The sequence below is a fragment of the Pan paniscus genome, chromosome X (assembly GCF_029289425.2).
Source record: "Pan paniscus chromosome X, NHGRI_mPanPan1-v2.0_pri, whole genome shotgun sequence".
Lineage (NCBI taxonomy): Eukaryota > Metazoa > Chordata > Mammalia > Primates > Hominidae > Pan > Pan paniscus.
Window position 1 is genome coordinate 63,186,989 of NC_073272.2, and position 21,699 is coordinate 63,208,687.

General features: G+C 39.3%; 1 protein-coding gene across 21 annotated transcripts in view; it reads right to left on the bottom strand.

The window, feature by feature from the left end:
- Positions 1-443: 443 nt before the first annotated feature.
- Positions 444-21,699, bottom strand: part of ARHGEF9 (Cdc42 guanine nucleotide exchange factor 9) — a 167,241-nt gene continuing 145,985 nt past the window's right edge. For 19 of the 21 annotated variants that reach the window (XM_057301172.2, XM_057301173.2, XM_008970030.3 and 16 more), the window contains 3 exons: positions 21,031-21,274; positions 9,513-9,581; positions 444-3,701 (listed from right to left, as the gene is read on the bottom strand). In XM_057301172.2, the coding sequence (XP_057157155.1) occupies positions 3,520-3,701; positions 9,513-9,581; positions 21,031-21,274 (495 nt within the window). In that variant the 3' untranslated portion in view covers positions 444-3,519. The remainder of the gene's footprint in view (positions 3,702-9,512; positions 9,582-21,030; positions 21,275-21,699) is intronic. The other 2 variants (XM_034950118.4, XM_055106747.3) reach the window with 2 other exon arrangements.

Consider the following 21,699-nt stretch of genomic DNA (forward strand, 5'->3'; position numbering starts at 1 on the left):
CTTTAGGAAGGAACTGAGAGTTGCAAATTCCTAAGTGATATGGTCTCTGGATGGGTTCAAAAGGCAGCCTTTAAGCTTCCATGAGGGCCCAGGGCCAGTACTGGACTTGCTGCTATAAGGAAAAAGAGCAAGGTCAGAAATGGACCTTTAAGTCTTGTCAAAGGGCTGGGTGACATGAAGGACAGTCCCATCCATAAAGACATTTGACTGCCCCTGGCTACAGGATCAAACATAGTCCTTGTGGTCCACTCTTCCAGAAAACACATGCAAGGCCATAGGTGGCCCATAGGATGCCTGGGAATAGAACAGCAGGGTTGGCAGGTCAAGGCTGGGTTGGGGTAAGCTGCCCCACACCAGGCAAATTCCCTTTATTTCACAATTGGCAAAACACACACACACACACACACACACACACACACACGAACGAGAGCTATGCCAGGAGGTGTCTTTTTACTTCTTTTATTGAACTCCATAAATATTTTCATAAGGCTTTGTGTCATTACAACATTTTTTTTGTTAAACATTTTTTAACACACAACTTTGACACTTGTTTGACAGAGTCAGTCAGATAAAAGAAACAAAAGAATAAACTGGCAAATGCAGAGCAGCAAGGGTAATCAAAGTCACTGTTGCCCATCCATCCACCCCAGCCCACCCCATCCCCAAAGCACTAAAAGATCACTATTTGGCTTCACACTAGAATTGTTAGAACTCTCTTGTTGCTGTTCTTATAGATCCATTAGAAATATACACATAGAGAGGGGGGGGAAAAAAGAGAGAATAATTAGGTGTCTGTCTTAGGACTCCCCACAGCAGGTCCCATAGAACACACTAGCAAAGCCTTTTGGAGAGCAAATCCTGGCCTCACTGAGTTGAGGAAAAGGGAGCTCAGGGCCATGCGGAAATTACAGCATTACAGAATTACTGGGGTTACCATTGCTGTCAGGACATAACAGGTTAGGATACTGAACCCAGGTATTTAATTGGGCTCCCCTTGGGGCTGTTGGCCACTGGTCTGCTTTGATGCTATAGGCTGAGGGAATACTCCAACCAATGGAGAAATGATTTCTTGTTGTTCACAAATTAGTGGCATCTGGTGATGCCAGTGGGTTCAGTAGAAGAGAAGTGCGGGTTGAGAAGTAATATCCCTGATCCTGGAGCCCTGGGCAGAAGCCCCAAGGAGGGAGGAAATGAGAGGGCCTAGTCAAGAAATGTAGGCCCAGAAACTTGTCCAAGCATCCCCTCCCGGTGTGCTGCCAACCCTCGAAGAAGCATGTCAAGGCCAAGCCTAGTAAGGAGGAGTGAGAAGTTGGAAAAAGAGGTACACTGAAGGGAGGCCTGCATAGCTACCAAAACACTCTGCCAGATAGGATATTTTAGCCTGGGTGCTGGGCACCAGGTCCCTTGCCAAAGAGGCTTACGTAGTTAGGTCATGTGCTGAACAGTGGTGGCCAGTCCCGAGCCCCGGCCCTCTCCCCAGATTAGGCTCATCCTTGACTTATAATACAAGTCTGACTTGGTTGTGATGGAATATAAACTTAAATAGCTTGTAATTTGATTCCCACAAAGAAAAGATTCCCAGGCTGGGCAATGCCTGGTCTGGATCAGGAGGCATAGAGCAGTAAACATGCTAGCTATGCTGAAGCCTCCACACAGCTATGGCTGCTGCTTGGTAAGCTGAAGTCCTGTCATGATGAAGTCTTCTCCCATGGGGTTTAGGACAGACTCCCAGTCTCCATATTCCTCACTACAGTGGCTTGCTCTTCACAGCAGAGTTCATCCTTATTCCCTTATACCCTTTTTGTTGTTCAAGGTCTATCCATGAAAAGGGCTATGTGTGGAGGAAAAACAGGTACTCCAACATCCATAGGAAGCCTGCCTCCTTGTGAAAGAAGTTAGATTTTCCCAAGCAAAAAGCTGGCCAAAAGCGAGCCTGAGGGTAGCATCCCTGCCTCAGACCCCTTATTCAGAGGGAAAATTGCCCCTGGGCCCCTAACTCACTTGCCCCAAATGTCCTGGGATGAGAGGATGTTGGAAACACGGCCTTCTTTGAGTGCCAGAACAGCTTTAACTATAGCAATACCAAAAATCCTCCTGTGCTAGGATGGCAGGAGAAAGAAGAAAGAGAGAGGGGAAGAAAGAAGCCAGGGAAGATTGTCCATGCAATCTGTTAACAATGGGAGAAGTCTCACACAATTTTAGGGTGGTAGAAAATGCAGGTACAATACTGTGGATCAAGGCTATCTCTTTCCATTCCCATCCCTGTTCTTTCTTGTAAAAGGTTACTATCAGCCTTGGACCCTGTCCAGGTCAATAATTTGAAGGTAGCTGATGATCTTGGTCAGGTGGGCTCTGTCTTGAACCCCTCCATACTTCTATCAATGCTGCCCAAACATCTGTAAATGGGAGCAGGGACAACCAGGACACTGAACTGATTGCTGTAGAGATCACTGCCCTAAACCTATCTGGTACTAGGGGGCAGGTAAATCCCTCTCCTGGGAGGCAGAATCTCAACCTCTGCTTCCAGTTCAGATCTTTTGGGCTAAGGGAGAGACAGGCCTAGGGGGAGACCTATAACAAAAGTGACTTGAAAAAAGAGAATAACTCGATCAAACTAACTCCTAGATGCAAAATTGCAATGACCCAGAAGTGCTGCAACATGGGAAACCCCAGTGATAGAAGAAACAGCCCGAATGCAAAATGTTCCCTGAACAGAAGTCCACTCCAGCATCATCATAGTCTGATACTCCCTTGCTTCTGTTTGGTTTTTTGATCCCTTCACAGTACCTAAAACACAGTAAAAGCAATAGGAATACTGAGCAGTTTTGTCACAGGGCACAACAGAGCATGTCCAGACTGGCATGACTGAGGACAGAGGATGCTGAAAAAAGGTTATTTGGGGCAACTGCAGGGCTGAAGGAACATTTGATAATGATTGGCTGAAGGAGAGGAGAAAGGAGCTCATTCCCTTCCTCAATGGAAAGTAAAAGAGGGGAAAAAACCCTGAAACCTCCCAACTCTACCACATCAAATAAAATTAAAAATTCATCAACATCAGTATCATCAGAAAAAAAAACAATACAAACACATCTATCGTAATAATGACAAGGCAGTGAATCACTCACAGGGGAGTAAAGAGATTATCTTAACAAGAAAAGCAATGAATAGAAATGTCAACTTCTGAAAGCAAAGGGAAGGGGGACAGGGTAAAAATGGAAAACTTTTAAGACGGAATCACATGTTTGGAAGTCATTGGTACCTCTTCCTACCAACCACATATTTCACTTCCCCAAAACAACAGAAAACACTTTTGTTCCTTATCTCTCTCTCTCTCTGTGTGTGTGTGTGTGTGTGTGTGTGTGTGTCTGTCTGTGTGTGTGTGTGTGTGTATGTGTACTCAAGGGTCTCTGTGTGTGTGTGTGTGTGTATAAATTTCAACAGTGCTTCTCCGAAAAAAGGTCCATCTATAAATATAATTTTATTTACTTTATTTTAAAATTATCTGCCTCCCTGTAGGTATCATTTTTTGAAGGGGGTTAACCTGCTGAAGTTTTGCCAGAATGGTGACTGGCTGCGCTTGGGTTCGGTGAACTCAAAGACCTGCGACTGAGCGATGCCGTCGGGGACCAGGTACTGGCCGTGGATTAACGGGTCCTGCGGTGGTGGGTAGGAAGGAGGAACTGAGCGGGCAGAGTTGACACCTAGAGGAGATGAGAGATCAAAGGGAAAGGGTATAAGTTATGTAACAAAGGGCCTCTCAAATTACCCAGTGACCACTCTGGGCAGACAACTCAAGGCAGACTGGTTTAGAGAGTGTGAACTGGTTTTACAAATCATCCAAGGGGAGAATTCCTCTTTCAAACAGATTTTGGAATACCATGGCTACTATTGCAACCCTACACACTTCCACATCTAGTCAGGTATCAAAGAAATTTGGGGTATTGCTATAATCTGTTTTACAGGTGAGAACACTGATATCTGAAAAGAAATGTTATACCCAAGGTCAAATGGTAAGTTAGCGACAAAGCAAGGGTTAGAACCTACATTCTTTGACTACTCAGTTCAGAGCTCTTTCCAAGACACCAGAATCCCTTATGCAGGGGTTGGTCCTGCAAAGAACCCAACAAACTCTATTTCGCCTTCTCCAGTTCCCCCTGGAAGTTTTAAAAGAGCCTGGTTAAGAACTATTGACTTCAGGACAGGTTTCTAGGAGAAATTTTCTAAAAGCATAAGGTGCAAGTGATTTAGTGTTCTGTCCTGGGTTGAGAGTGATGAACCTGCACTTAATAGAGAATTGACATTAGTAGGTGAAGGAGAAAGTAAACTTACTACCAGAAGGTATAATTCATGGGGAGCAAGGAAGACGGAATATGTGTGTGTCTTTTCAAACGGAATAGCTTAAATGACACTAATATTAAAAACCTTCTCAACATTTGTAGGTAGGTTTGCAACCATCAAAGCAAAATCCACATTAATGGAGGATTCCAGGAACCTGGAGGCCTAAAGTGAAAGTTTAATCCTGATCTACATTCAGAGCAGAATAGGACAAGACATACAGCATATAATTCAGACATGCCAGGAAGGCTTCTCTGCTGCTCCCAAATACCTTCCTCATCTGCTACTCAGGGTCTGAAATTCCAACATTACAGTTACTTTTTTTGCCTTTGCTTGATGACTAAGTCCCTTTGCCTGGAAGTAGTATCATTTAAGCCATCATCAGCCACTGGCACTTCAGTGAGAAAGATCAGATTCTTTTCTAAGAGCTAGTTTTGCAAGGTGGTAAGTGTCAGAAGTATGAGGGTATTGAATGCCAACAGACAATACGCAGATATTAGAGAGGGAATTTTGTTACTAATTTGATTTTTTTAAAAGCATTTATTTGAAATCATTACAGATTCACATGCAGTTTTAAGAAATAATAGAGATCCTGTGTACTCTTTACCCAGTTTTCCCAATGGTAACATTTTGCAAAACAATAGTACAATAGTACAATATCACAGCCAGGATATTGACATTATAACAGGACACAGTCAAGATATAGAACATTTCCATCATCACAAGGATCCCTGTTGTTACACTTTTATAACCACAATCTCTTCTGGGTATATATCTAAAATAAAGGAAATCAGTACGTTGAAGAGATATTTGCACTCCTATGTTTATCACAGCACTATTCACAATAACCAAGATATGGAATCAACCAAAGTATCTGTCAATAGATGAATGGATGAGGAGAATGTAGTATACATACACAGTGGAATATTATTCAGCCACAAAAAGAATGAAATCCTATCATTTTCAGCAACATGGATGGAACTGGAGCTCATAATGTTAAGTGAAATAAGCCAGGCACAGAAAGACAAATATCAAATGATCTCACTCAAATGTAGGAGCTAAAAAAGTGGATTCCATGGAGGTAGAGAGTACAATGATGGTTACTAGAGGCTTGGAAGGATGGTGTTAGGGAAATGAAGAGAGGTTGGTTAATGGATTCAAAAATACAGTTTGATAGATGGAATAAGTTCTAGTGTTCAGTAGCACAGCAGGGTAACAGTAGTTAACAATAATTTATTGCATATTTCAAAATACATAAAACAGAAGACTTGAAATGTTCCCAACACAAAAAAATGATACACGTTTAAGGTGATAGATATCCTAATTACCCTAATTTGATCATTACACATTGTATGCATATCAAAATATCACATGTACTCAGTAAAGATTTACAATTATTACATATCAATACAAAATAAATTTAAAAATCAATTGGGCATATTTGTGTACATTTATTTCTGGGTTCTGTGGCATTGATTTAATATGTCCACCCTTCTGCCAAAATTACGCTGTCTTGGTTACTGTAACTATATAATGAGTGTTGAAACTGGGTAGATTGATTACTCACATTTTATTCTTTTTCGAGATCATTTTTGCTATTCTAGGGCACTCATTTGATTTTGTGCTGGCCCCAAGGCCTCTGGAGATGGAGTCTGTGCTCATAGCCATGGGGAGCTCTATATTGATCTAGTTAATTAGGTTTATGTACCAGGAATTAGCATAAAACTTTCAAGAAGTTATATATCAATACTTAAAATGAAAGCAGTGTGAAAGACAAAGGTCAAGTGAAAAGGCCTTTCTTGGAGCTAGATCTGGTATTCTCTACTGTTATTTCAGCCAGGTTCCCCCTCTCCCAGAGCAGTAGACTGAGTTGATAATGTCCCAGTGTTACAGATGGGGTTGGAAAGGGACATTAGAGTAGTTACCTATCTAATGACATCCGCATTGGAGACCTCTTAACAATGCCCCTCACTTCCTGTGATGGGTCATTGAAAAGCTCAAGGAAGCCAGCTTTCATGGTTATCTTAAATAATCCCTTCTTGCTCTTCCCATGTACATATTGTAACTACTGAATTCCTACATTTGAGAACCACTTCCACATGTATGGCACTCTTGAGTCTCAAAATATATCAGTTACTACAGCCCTGGACTAGGAGAGTCTTGAAGACCAAAAATAGAAATAAGGGAGGAGATTTGTAGTAATCCTGGGAGGTTTGAAACTAAATGAAGCTGGGTGCAGTGGCTCACATCTGTAATCCCAGAACTTTGGGAGGACGAGGCGGGGGGATCACCTGAGGTCAGGAGTTCAAGATCAGCCTGGCCAACATGGTGAAACCCCGCCTCTACTAAAAATACAAACATTAGTCGGGTGTGGTGGCAGGTGCCTGTAATCCCAGCTACTCGGGAGGGTGAGGCAGGAGAATCGCTTGAAACCAGGAGGCAGAGGTTGCAGTGAGCTAAGATCACACCATTGCACTCCAGCCTGCACGATGAGAGTGAAACTCCATCTCAGGGAAAAAAAAAAAAAAAGAAAGAAAGAAAGACAGAAACTAAATGAATTTCTTTGAAGACTTTAGAATTGCTGTTAAGGAAAGAAAACTGTTCAAGTGAACCAGTATTTAGACACTGGGAGACAAGAAAGGCCCTAAAAGGAATGGCCTGGAGATACATAGGGTGGGGAAGGACCTTGACCAAAATGCTTGGCATGAGTTAGCAGGGCTATCTTCTGGTTAACCAACTCCTGGTTGCTTTATAGATATTCCTTCGTTTGAAGTGTTCTCAGTGAAAAGACAATTCAGTCTCAGATATGCTTGAGGAACCCAGGCTTGGATAAAGGAGTACCATAAAGGTCAGTATGGTGGATGTGATGGTTAATAGTGTCAACTTGACTGGATTGAAGGATGCAAAGTATTGTTGCTGGGTGTGTCTGTGAGGGTGTTGCCAGAGATTAACATTTGAGTCAGTGGACTGGGAGAGGCAGACCCACGCTCAATCTGGATGGGCACCATTTAAACAGCTGCCAGCATGGCCAGAATAAAAAGCAGGCAGAAGAACCTAGAAACACTAGACTGGCTTAGCCTCCAAGCCTACACCTTTCTTCCGTGCTGGATGCTTCCTGCCCTCAAACATCAGACTCCAAATTCTTCAGCTTTGAGACTCGGACTGACTTCCTTGCTCCTCAGCTTGCAGATGGCCTATTGTGGGACCTGGCGATTGTGTGAGTTAATACTCCTTAATAAACTCATATATATATATATATATATATATATATATATATATATATATATATGTCTCCTATTAGTTCTGTCCCTCTAGAGAACGCTGAAGAATACAGTGGGGGAAGTAGAGGAAATCAGAGTGAGAAAGTTCAGGAGTTGAGAGCGTCCAGGAGACAAGCTGTTAGGACAGTATCCCTTTTGCAGCCTGAAAACTTCAGTTGGCTGGGCTCTTTTCTGCTCACATTTGTGTCTGAGGAACTGGAGCAAAATCTTGCCGAGTTCTGTTAATACAGGTCATATCCTTACTGACATTAACTCCAGATTGCTTTCTAACACCATCTCTCACATGTTATTATAGCAATCAAAAGGTTAGGAGTTAATTCCCCACCTTAAATTAACTCCCAACTTTTTGGTGGCTAATTAAGGCTGGCCTCATTCCCTATATAAGGGGAATCACATTCGCATCATGAGGAAAAGAGACAATAAGGGCCTCCCAAGAGCAAGAAGTAATAAGCAGTTGAAGGGGAGGCATGTCTAGTCAGCGGAGCTAGGTGCACTGCTTAACTGGAAATCAGATGTTCACAGGCATTCAGCCTCAATCAAAAGAAGCTTCAGTGGAAAAAAAATAGTGCTTTACATGGCTGCTGGAAATTTCAGGAGACTTGAATCTGATCATTTTGGATGGTGACTCATTCAGAACCACAAAGCCCACTGAGAAAGCAGAAGGAAAGGCCTGGGGAAAGTAAGGTCTCATTAAGATTGCCCACACCTGGGGACAGTGAACATGGCTATCAGTAATAGAAGCAGCTGTCAGTAATTGAGGTAAGACAGAAAACCAAACTCTTCTTTCCAAGCATGGGGCTTCATCAGGACCCTGAGATGGAGAGGAGAAAGCAGTGGACTCTGAGTCAAGTCAAATTAAGTTCAGTTACTTCACTCAAAGACCCTCAGCTACCTCATCTGAGAAATAGAGTTAATAGTGTCCAGCTTCTCAGGATTACCATAAAGATGAAATGAAATAACTTATATAAAGTGACTGACACTGAATAGGTATTCCAATAAGCAGAAGGTAGTTCCTTCCCTTTGTTTGGCTGAGCATGATAGTTTTGTTCTGGTTCATGAGAAAGGAGAAACTAAAGCTTAACTTCAGATTTAAATTGATTTGCAAGGTATTTTTTCTTAAGTACTTTGGCTTGTAGTTAAGAGAAAGAGAATATCTGAATCTTTTGTCTTGGCTTAGTTTGAGATTCTTTATTGTGATTTGGGGCTCCTGATTTGGCACATGCCTCCAGACCGGTGACAGAAAGCTGAGCAATATCTTTATACTTTTTTTTTTTTTTTGAGATGTAGTCTCGCTCTGTTGCCAGACTGGAGTGCAGTGGCACAATCTCGGCTCACTGCAACCTCCGCCTCCCAGGTTCAAGCGATTCTCCTGCCTCAATCTCCCCAGTAGCTGGGACTACAGGCGCTCAGCTGATTTTTGTATTTTTAGTAGAGGCGGGGTTTCACCAAGTTGGCCAGGCTGGTCTCAATCTCCTGACCTTGTGATCCGCCTGCCTCGGCCTCCCAAAGTGCTGGGATTACAGGCGTGAGCCATCATGCCCAAACTATACTTATTAAATAAAGATCATTTATTTAATTGATCTTTGTCCATTGATCTATAAATTGTTAGTAAAGTTTCCCTTATTTTTAAGTAAAAAAAAAAAAAAAAGAGGAACAGAGGTTATATTTTTTGCTATACTCAATGAGCTATCTTTGGATACCAATACCCTATACTATTCACTCCTTAGCCTTAAGCATTTAAAACCATTTGCTACCTGTCATCAAGGACACCTAGGGACCTGGATACTCCTCCACCACCCCCAAGTAAACCTCAGCACAGAAATGGGCCTAAGAATATGTAAGCATATAGCTTATGATTCCATAGTCTTTCACAGAGACTGAGTGGGGCAGCTTTACCTTTTTGCTTAGGGACTTTTCTCACAGTCATTGCAGCCTGCCTCTTCTGGTTTTCAGAAATTTCAAAGCCTAAAAAAGAAAAATATATGATTTTTTAAATGAGAAACACACACCCTTCCTGAGTGTATAAATGAGTAAACTTTTCTGTAAGAAAGATTTGCTAAGACATATCAAAAATCTTGAAATACAAAAAAAAAAAAAAATCATTCCCTTTAACCCAGTAATTTCTAGGAATTTCACTAAGGAAATTTGTCACAAACTTGAACAAAAACTTAGCTACAAAATGCACATCACAGAATAGAGAGCCAAAAAAAGAATTATGAACATGGGCTAAGAGTCTGTTAATGGAGAATCGTTAAATAAAGCATGACATTGGGAAAAAATATTTTGTAACCAAAAGCAAAATTAAAAAGAAAAGGACATAATGAGGCAAAAGATAATTCAAACAGCAAATGTATATATAGATTATAAAAGTTTAAGAAGGAGGAAAAAATCAAATGGAAAATAGTAACAAATAAGTAACAAAACACTCGGCTAAGGGGAAAAAAAGGATATACTTACTGTGGAAAGAATAAAAGGTCTTGCTAAGTCCCAGGCAGGATGAGCATACATAGATGCACATCTACATATTGACTAGTATAATTCCCAAACTTCAGGATAAAAAAAAAAATCTGACAAGCTTCACAACAGAAAGGACAGCTCACTTAACAAAAAACAGACATCATAATATTACTAGAATCCTAATCTGAAATATTGGAAGGAATAGCCTTCTATTATTATTATTATTTTTTTTTTTTTGGAGGCAAGGTTTTGCTTTGTCACTCAGGCTGGAGTGTAGTGGCATGATCATGATCATGGCTCACTGCAGCCTTGATCTCTCAAGCTTAAGCAATCCTCCAACCTTAGCCTCCTGAGTATCTGGGGCCACAGGCTCATGCCACCACACCTGGCTAATTGTTTTTTAATTGTTATTTTTTTGTAGACACGAGGTCTCCCTGGTGTTGAATTTACCAGGCTGGTGTTGAATTCCTGGGCTCAAGCGATCCTCCCACCTCAGCCTCCCAAAATGCTAGGATTACAGGCATGAGCCACTGTACCCAGTGTAATAGTCTTCTGAATAAACCCTGGATCAAAAGGAAACCATAACTGAAGTTATAAAATATCTAAAAACAAATAAAAAGGAAATTTTATATTAAAACCTCTGAGAGACAGTTGAGACTTTATTCAAAGGAAAATATACTCTAAAATGATTTTTTTTCACTTTTTTTAATATACTTTAAGTTTTAGGGCACATGTGCACAATGTACAGGTTTGTTACATATGTATACATGCGCCATGTTGGTGTGCTGCACCCATTAACTCGTCATTTAACATTACGTATATCTCCTAATGCTTTCCCTCTCCATTCCGCCCACCCCACAACAGGCCCCAGTGTGTGATGTTCCCCTTCCTGTGTCCATGTGTTCTCATTGTTCAATTCCTACCTATGAGCGAGAACGTGCGGCGTTTGGTTTTTTGTCCTTGAGATAGTTTGCTGAGAATGATGGTTTCCAGCTTCATCCATGTTCCCACAAAGGACATGAACTCATCGTTTCTTATGGCTGCATAGTATTCCATGGTGCATATGTGCCACATTTTCTTAATCCACCCTATCATTGTTGGACATTTGGCTTGGTTCCAAGTCCTTGCTATTGTGAATAGTGCCGCAATAAACATACGTGTGCATGTGTCTTTATAGTAGCATCATTTATAATCCTTTGGGTATATACCCAGTAATGGGATGGCTGGGTCAAATGGGATTTCTAGTTCTAGATCCCTGAGGAATCACCACACTGACTTCCACAATGGTTGGACTAGTTTACAGTCCCACCAACAGTGTAAAAATGTTCCTATTTCTCCACATCCTCTCCAGCACCTGTTGTTTCTTGACTTTTTAATGATCGCCATTCCAACTGGAGTGAGATGGTACCTCATTGTGGTTTTGATCTGCATTTCTCTGATGGCCAGTGATGATGAGCATTTTTTCATGTGTCTTTTGGCTGCATAAATGTCTTCTTTTGAGAAGTGTCTGTTCATATCCTTCACCCACTTGTTGATGGGGTTGCTTGTTTTTTTCTTGTAAATTTGTTTGAGTTCATTGTAGATTCTGGATATTAGCCCTTTTTCAGATGAGTAGATTGCAAAAATTTTCCCCCATTCTGTAGGTTGCCTGCTCACTCTGATGGTAGTTTCTTTTGCTGTGCAGAAGCTCTTTAGTTTCATTAGATCTCATTTGTCAATTTTGGCTTTTGTTGCCATTGCTTTTAGTGTTTTAGACATGAAGTCCTTGCCCATGCATATGTCCCGAATGGTAATGCCTAGGTTTTCTTCTGGGGTTTTTATGGTTTTAGGTCTAACATTTAAGTCTTTAATCCATCTTGAATTAATTTTTGTATAGGGTGTAAGGAAGGGATCCAGTTTCAGCTTTCTACATATGGCTAGCCAGTTTTCCCAGCACCATTTATTAAATAGGGAATCCTTTCCGCATTTCTCGTTTTTGGCAGGTTTGTCAAAGACCAGACAGTTGTAGATATGCATCATTATTTCTGAGGGCTCTGTTCTGTTCCATTGGTTTATATCTCTGTTTTGGTACCACTATCATGCTGTTTTGGTTACTGTAGCCTTGTAGTATAGTTTGAAGTCAGGTAGCGTGATGCCTCCAGCTTTGTTCTTTTGGCTTAGGATTGACTTGGCAATGAGGGCTCTTTTTTGGTTCCATATGAACCTTAAAGAGTTTTTTCCAATTGTGTGAAGAAAGTCATTGGTAGCTTGATGGGGATGGCATTGAATCTATAAATTACCTTGGGCAGTATGGCCATTTTCACAATATTGATTCTTCCTACCCATGAGCATGGAATGTTCTTCCACTTGTTTGTATCCTCTTTTATTTCATTGAGCAGTGGTTTGTAGTTGTCCTTGAAGAGTTCCTTCACGTCCCTTGTAAGTTGGATTCCTAGGTATTTTATTCTCTTTGAAGCAATTGTGAATGGGAGTTCACTCATGATTTGGCTCTCTGTTTGTCTGTTATTGGTGTATAAGAATGCTTGTGATTTTTGCACATTGATTTTGTATCCTGAGACTTCGCTGAAGTTGCTTATCAGTTTAAGGAGATTTTGGCCTGAGATGATGGGGTTTTCTAGATATACAATCATGTCATCTGCAAACAGGGACAATTTGACTTCCTCTTTTCCTAATTGAATACCCTTTATTTCCTTCTCCTGCCTGATTGCCCTGGCCAGAACTTCCAACACTATGTTGAATAGGAATGGTGACAGAGGGCATCCCTGTCTTGTGCCAGTTTTCAAAGGGAATGCTTCCAGTTTTTGCCCATTCAGTATGATATCGGCTGTGGGTTTGTCATAGATAGCTCTTATTATTTTGAAATACGTCCCATCAGTACCTAATTTATTGAGAGTTTTTAGCATGAAGTGTTGTTGAATTTTGTCAAAGGCCTTTTCTGCATCTATTGAGATAATCATGTGGTTTTTGTCATTGGTTCTGTTTATATGATGGATTACATTTACTGATTTGCATACGTTGAGCCAGCCTTGCATCCCAGGGATGAAGCCCACTTGATCATGGTGGATAAGCTTTTTGATGTGCTGCTGGATTCGGTTTGCCAGTATTTTACTGAGGATTTTTGCATCAATGTTCATCAGGGATATTGGTCTAAAATTCTCTTTTTTTGTGGTGTCTCTACCAGGCTTTGGTATCAGGATGATGCTTGCCTCATAAAATGAGTTAGGGAGGATTCCCTCTTTTTCTATTGATTGGAATAGTTTCATAAGGAATGGTACCAGCTCCTCCTTGTACCTCTGGTAGAATTCGGCTGTGAATCCGTCTGGTCCTGGACTTTTTTTGGTTAGTAGGCTATTAATTATTGCCTCAATTTTAGAGCCTGTAAACGAACAAAGCCTCCAGGAAATACGGGACTATGTGAAAAGACCAAATCTATGTTTGATTGGTGTACCTGAAAGTGACAGGGAGAATGGAACCAAGTTGGAAAACACTCTGCAGGATAGTATCCAGGAGAACTTCCCCAATCTAGCAAGGCAGGTCAACATTCAAATTCAGGAAATACAGAGAACACCACAGAGATATTCCTCGAAAAGAGCAACTCCAAGACACATAATTGTCAGATTTACCAAAGTTGAAATGAAGGAAAAAATGTTAAGGGCAACCAGAGAGAAAGGTCGGGTCACCCACAAAAGGAAGCCCATCAGACTAACAGCAGATCTCTCGGCAGAAACTCTACAAGCCAGAAGAGAGTGGGGGTCAATATTGAACATTCTTAAAGAAAATAATTTTCAACCCAGAATTTCATATCCAGCCAAACTAAGCTTCATAAGTGAAGGAGAAATAAAATCCTTTACAGACAAGCAAATGCTGAGAGATTTTGTCACCAGCAGGCCTGCCCTAAAAGAGCTCCTGAAGGAAGCACTAAACACAGAAAGGAACAACCGGTACCAGCCACTGCAAAAGCACGCCAAATTGTAAAGACCATCGAGGCTAGGAAGAAACTGCATCAACTAACGAGCAAAATAACCAGCTAAGATCATAATGACAGGATCAGATTCACACATAACAATACTAACCTTAAATGTAAATGGGCTAAATGCTCCAATTAAAAGACACAGACTGGCACTTTGGATAAAGAGTCAAGACCCATCAGTGTGCTGTATTCAGGAAACCCATCTCACATGCAGAGACACACATAGGCTCAAAATAAAGGGATGGAGGAAGATCTACCAAGCAAATGGAAAACAAAAAAAGGCAGGGGTTGCAATCCTAGTCTTGGTTAAAACAGACTTTAAACCAACAAAGATCAAAAGAGACAAAGAAGGCCATTACATAATGGTAAGGGCATCAATTCAAAAAGAAGAGCTAACTCTCCTAAATATATATGCACCCAATACAGGAGTACCCAGATTCATAAAGCAAATCCTGAGTGACCTACAAAGAGACTTAGACTCCCACACAATAATAATGGGAGACTTTAACACCCCACTGTCAACATTAGACAGATCAACGAGACAGAAAGTTAACAAGGATATCCAGGAATTGAACTCAGCTCTGCACCAAGCAGACCTAATAGACATGTACAGAACTCTCCACCCCAAATCAACAGAATATACATTCTTCTCAGCACCACACCTATTCCAAAATTGACCACATAGTAAAGCACTCCTCAGCAAATGTAAAAGAACAGAAATTCTAACAAACTGTCTCTCAGACCACAGTGAAATCAAACTAGAACTCAGGATTAAGAAACTCACTCAAAACCGCTCAACTACATGGAAACTGAACAACCTGCTCCTGAATGACTACTGGGTACATAACGAAATGAAGGCAGAAATAAAGATGTTCTTTGAAACCAATGAGAACAAAGACACAACATACCAGAATCTCTGGGACACATTCAAAGCAGTGTGTAGAGGGAAATTTAGAGCACTAAATGCCCACAAGAGAAAGTAGGAAAGATCTTAAATTGACACCCTAACATCACAATTAAAAGAACTAGAGAAGCAAGAGCCAATACATTCAAAAGGTAGCAGAATGCAAGAAATAACTAAGATCAGAGCAGAACTGAAGGAAATAGAGACACAAAAAACCCTTCAAAAAATCAATGAATCCAGGAGCTGGTTTTTTGAAAAGATCAACAAAATTGATAGACCACTAGCAAGACTAATAAAGAAGAAAAGAGAGAAGAATCAAATAGACGCAATAAAAAATGATAAAGGGGATATCACCACTGATCCCACAGAAATACAAACTACCATCAGAGAATACTATAAACACCTCTATGCAAATAAACTAGAAAATCTAGAAGAAATGGATAAATTCCTGGACACATACACCCTCCCATGTCTAAAATGATTTTCTAATTTTGTAAAAATCAAAATAAACAAAGTAAGTATTCGGTCAATGAAAGAGTGGAAAGAATCTAAAATATTCCTTAAATCCTGAAAGTAGGAAAAAGAAGGAAATAAAAGTGAAAATTAAGAAGAAACAGAAATAAACTGCAGAAGGGATAAACAAACCAAAAACACGTTCTTTGAAACGACCAAATGTAAATTAGTACAGCCATTATAGAAAAACAGTAGAAAAGTTCCTAAAAAAATTAAAAATAGAACTACTATATAATCCAGCAATGCCACTGCTGGGTATGTATCCAAAAGAAAGGATATCAATATACGGAGGAAATATCTATGCTCTCATGTTTATCACAGCATTATTCACAATAACCAAAATATGAAATCAACCTAAATGCCCATCAGTGGATTAATGTATAAAGGAAATGTGGCATATATACACGATGTTATATAATTCAGCCATAAAAAAATGAAATCCTGTCATCTGCAGAAACATGGATGGAACTGGAGGATATTATGTTAAGTGAAATAAGATTATTTTCCCTCATACATGGGAGCTGAAAGGTGGATTTCATAAAGATAGAGAGTAGAATGGTGATTATCAGTGGCTCAGAAAGAAAGGCTCAGGTCAATGGAGAGGGGCTGGTTAATAGGTACAAAAACACAGCTAGAAGGAATAAGATTTAGTTTGTGATAGGACAGTAGGGAAATTAGAGTTAATAATAATTTATTGTATATCTCAAAATAGCTAAAAAAAATATTTGGAATGTTCCCAACACAAAGAAAAGATGAGCATTTGAGGTGATGAATATCGCAATTACCCTGATTTGATCATTACACATTGTATACAGGTATCAAAATATCACATGTACCTTAAAAATATGTATAATGATTATATATACATAAAAAAGATCAATACTCCCTGATAAGCCTGATTAAAAGATTAAAGTGAGAAAATAAAAATATATGAAATATTATGAACCCAAAAGAAGAGAGATAACTACAATTATGGAAGATATGATAATTAGAAAATATTATGTGTAGATATATAGCATTAAATTAAAAATCCAGAGGAAATGAACAATTTCCCAGAAAAATAGAAATTATCAAAAGTAATGTACAAAGAGGCAGAAATGTACAGAATCTAAAGAAAACTCTACCATTTTCCTGAAGCATACAGAACAAGATTTTGATGAAAGGAGAGCAGAGCCTTGTCTTAAATGTGAAAACTTAATAACAATGCCAAGCCGTTACATATTAAAAAATTTAATATAATGCCAATCAGAATCCAAATGGGCTTTTTATGCCAGTTTTTACGGCAGTGTTTTTAAACCTAGAATAAATTTGATATTCATATCAAAGAATAAACATCTAAGAACTGCTAAGAAGCAATGATAAGAGTGAATAAGAATTGATTGTACCAGGCATTAAATCTTTCTCAAAATCTACTGTAATTGAAACAGCATAGTCTTGATACAAGAAATGACAAACAGAAGAGTGGAACAGAATAGAAAGTTTAAAAACACATCTAAGTATATATGCAGAGTTACTATATATGAAAAATGGCATTTAAACTGTGTGGAAAATAAATGATTTATTTAATAAATGATGCAGATGCAACTGACTATCCACCTTGAAGAAAAAAATGAGGTCCCCTTTCTCACATCATAAAAAAATGTAAATTCCGGATGGATTACTGTTCTAAAAATACACCAAAAATATATTTTTAATCAGGAAATTTTATAGTTTGGATGGCAAGAGATCTTAAGCAAGATGAAACTAGGGGCCAAAAAAGGAATAATAGATACATTTTTCAAAGTAAAAATTTAAATATTTATAGAAGTAGGCAATATAAACAAACTCAAAAGACAAAAAACAGACTGGTGAAAACGTGAAATTCGTGACTGACAAAGTGTCACATCAACAATATAGAGTCCTTCCAAATTTATGTTAAAAGAATGAGTAAAGGGTATGAGGCAATTCACAAAAGAAATGAAAATAGCCATTAAGCATATGAAAAAAAAAAAGGTTCCAACACTTTTTTTCAATTTACTAGTTGAGAAATGGCAAACTGAAACAAATAGATACTATCCAGTGCTGGTGAGGGTATGCGGAAGTGGGTACTCATAAAATTATGCTAGGAGTATAGATTCTACAAATCTTTCAGAATTTAATATGCAAGTATGTATTAAAACTGTTCACATCCTAACATTCAGTCATTCCACTTTAGGGTGCAGATCCTACAGGAATAAAAGCATCAGTAAGTAACAATCAGATACGTACATGGATATTTATTGCAGCAATATCTGTAGTGGGAAATAAAGCTAAATATAAAATGAATGTCTAGCAAAAAACGAACAGTCAGCCCTCTGTAACCATGGGTTCCACATCTGGATTCAATCAACTGTGGATCAAAAATATGCAGAAAAAAGCGGCTGGTTGCTTCTTTACTGAACACATATGGATTTTTGCCTTGTTTTTATTCCCTAAACAATACAGTATAACAATTATTTACATAGCATTTACATTGTGTTAGGTATTATAAATAATCTAGAAATGATTGAAAGTATATGGAGGATGTACATAGGTTATATGTAAATACTATATCATTTTATATAAGGGATTTGAGCATCCATGGATTTTGATATGCACAGGAGTCCTGGAACCAATATCCCGTGCATACCAAGAGATGACTGTGGTTATTACATAATATTATGGAATGTTATACAGCTGTTTATAATAAAAGTGTGATGAATTTATTGATGTGCCCATTCGACTAGACTGTAGTCCTCACTAATATAGGTGTTGCCATGAAGGTAATTTACAGATATAATCAAAGCCCCTGATACGGTTTGGCTCTGTGTCCCCACCCAAATCTCATGTGGAATGGTAATCCCCATGTGTTGGGGGAGGGGCCTAGTGGGAGGTGATTGGATCATGGGGGGAATTTCTCCCATGCTGTTCTCATGATAGTGGGTGAGTTCTCACGAGATCTGATGGTTTAAAAGTATGTGGCACTTCCCTCTTGCTCTCTCACTCTCTCTCCTGCCACTATGTGAAGAACATGCTTGCTTCCCCTTTGCCTTCTACTATGATTCTAAGTTTCCTGAGGCCTCCCAGTGATGCTTCCTGTTAAGCCTGCAGAACTGTGAGTCAATTAAACCTCTTTTCTTCATAAATTACCCAGTCTCAGGTATTTATAGCACTGTGAAAATGGGCTAATACAGGCCCTAATCAGTTGACTTTATATAAGGGACAATATCCTAGATAATCTGGACGGACCTGACTGAATCTGTTGCAAGACCTTAAAAGTAGAGCCTAGGTCTCACACAGAAAGGGCAGAAATTCTACCTGTGCACCACAGCTTTAGCCCATGTCTGTGCCATTTCATCCTTCTCATGAGCTTCTCTTCCTGACTGCCTGTAGATGACAGCTTTGGCCTATGTCCATGGGTTTGAGCCTGCCTGTGATCCTCCACTTCTGACTGCCTGCTCTATGGAATTCTGAGCCACTTAGTCAGCATTCACAATCACATAAGCCAATTCCTTGTAATGCAATTTTCAGCAGTGGTATGATATATCTCCTACAGGTTATGCCTCTTTGGTTGAACCCTAACTGATACAAGGGGTTATAGTTAGATTCTATATTATTTATCTGGGGAGTTACTTATGATAAATTAAGTTTAAAAAAGCAACCTACAAGGTAATATATATAATATAATTTTTGTAAATATAAAAGTATTATGTTTGTATATGTTTATATGGACATGAGATAAGTATGGAAAGATGCATACTGCACTGTTAACACTGGTTATTTCATTCAGTATGGAAGTGACAGAGAAGGGGAAAGAATGCTAAATTTTCTTTATATATTTCCATATTTGTTTAAATGGTTATAATGGTCATGCATTAATTTTATAATTAAAAAGTAAAAGTTTAAAAAAGCTATGATAAAACTATATGACCCTCATAAAATAATGATTAAAAATATGAAGTGATCTGATAGAAATGCTAATGATATAATGATGAGTGAAAATGAGGATACAAAGTTATATCTATCCACTATAGAGAGGCAGGTATGGGGAGAGAAAGAAAAAAGATTCAGTCACCTTGATTTTTCTAATTAGACACATTAAAAAGGCTGGAAATATATATCAAAATGTTTATGAAAGTTATTACTGAGTATGTTCATGTGTTTTTTTTTTCTTGTACTTTTCTGTTGCTTTTTCCCTAAATTTCCTACAATGAAAGTGATTTACTGTTATTATCAAACCAAAAAAAAGAACCTCAACATTTTTAAAGATGAAGATATGCCTGTTCAGAAAGTAATTTCTAGAAGCTTTTCTATTAGAAGCAGATAAAGTCACAGGTTTATTAGGGCATTGTGTGGGAGACATTGTGTTAGAGCCAATGGGAATGGCAGGGGCCTTCTAATTGATTCAGGGTCTGAACACTAAGACCATTCCTTTAATAACTCTAACAGCCTAGGCAAGGTCAGTGGCTGCTGCTGCTTGCCATTGAGAGAAGTAGCCAGCAACATTTATATGCCACTCCACATCATGTCCCAATGGAGTGTCCACATACTGAAAGCAGTCTGATTCCAATAAGACTCAAAGTGAGTTATTAATTTGCACTCTACCCAAGTTCTGAGGAGAAGACTGGGGTTAGATTTGTCTTTCTGACCATCCTTTCTTACCTCTGGATAATTTCAATCGCCCACATGGAAGGATAAGAGAACTCTTTTGCACCAGGATTCAATGAGTAGGCCCATTTTTCTAGAGACAATTTCCATAAACTTGAGCTTTCAGGCTTTCTAAAGTACAATTTCACTCCCATAAGCAATAGGGCAAAGACAGAAAATGTATGTCTTCTCAGGGAATTAACAAGTCTGGTTGCTTGGTATTTTTTATGACAGAAAGGCAGGACCATGAGCAAGAGACCAGACAGTACTTTATAAGTCACAAAGCTATAGCCAATGGCGTCTAAATCCCACAGTTGGGAAGCAGCATGAAAAATATCTCTACTATCTATATCCCCACTGGAAAAGAGAAACAACTTATTGTAAGGCAAAAAAGTATGTTTCAGTGTGATTTGAAATCATGAAAATGGTCATGGTTTTAAGTCCTGTTATATTTTCTATAATTTACTTTAAATACTTCCACACAGAAAGTGTGAAGTGTATGTGCATATTATTTGAATCTACAGTCTAGGGGGATTTAGTTAACATCTGAAGTATCCTAATCAGGAGTACAAACTATATACCTAATGACAGAGAGCTCAGGCTTTATGAAGATTACAGAACAGGTTGTATAACTGATTTTTGTTTATTTGCTAATAAATGTATGTTTGGGAGAATCAAGCCTGAGGCTGGCTTTCAGTGTCATATTCTTAGCTAGTAGGGGAGGACAACCTATAGTTCAAACCTACCACTGACTAATGGAAGCTATTGGTACTTACCAAAAAGAACCTAATAATAAGGAACCACCAAAGTAGCTTAAGTCAGTTTGCAACAGAAATCTTCCCTCTGACTCCAAGAAAATGGAAACCAATTCAAACCTCCTATGTTCTTCATAGCCATGTTCTTCTTTCTACTCTCAGGTCACTTACCAATTTTTTCATCTTCCTGTACCATTTTCCTCTCTTCTCTGAAAGCCCTGAGCCAGCGTATTTTTTCCTCCAGCTTCTTGGCAAAGAACAGATGTATCTCCTCAGTCTCCTTGTTGTGAAGCTTAAAGGCATTCTTCATGCTGACATTAAAGTCATCATCTCTGCCATCCTCAATGTCAACTACCTCATATTTATCCATGTCAATGCGGCCTTTGTAGTACAGGATGTCTCTCCGGATTAGGTCCTAGATGGGAAGGAAGAGGTTTCTTGAAGGTATGTGCACGGCGAGTACTAGAAGAGTTGGCACAGGGGCACAGCAGAATGCTAACACTGTCACCGTTTTGAAGTACCAATGGGGGTTGGTTTGTTCTAAATTTGGCCAGGTTATACTAGTAGTCTGACATTGACAGGTTGGTTAACTAGATGCCCAAAGAAAAAGCCTCTGTCTCACCTCGAAAGATCATTTCAGACACCAGAATCAATCCTTGGACGTGTGTGCAAGTCTGCTGATGGGAGGTAGGAAACAGTAAGCCACATAAACACGGCTAGCAAGGGCTTCTCCTTTTCTAAAACATCAGCAAGCCCACTAGAGGTATGAAATGAGCTGGCTGGTTGCCTGGAGTGTGTTCAAATATCTGTGCAGGCCAGTGAGACCTGAACATCAGAGGG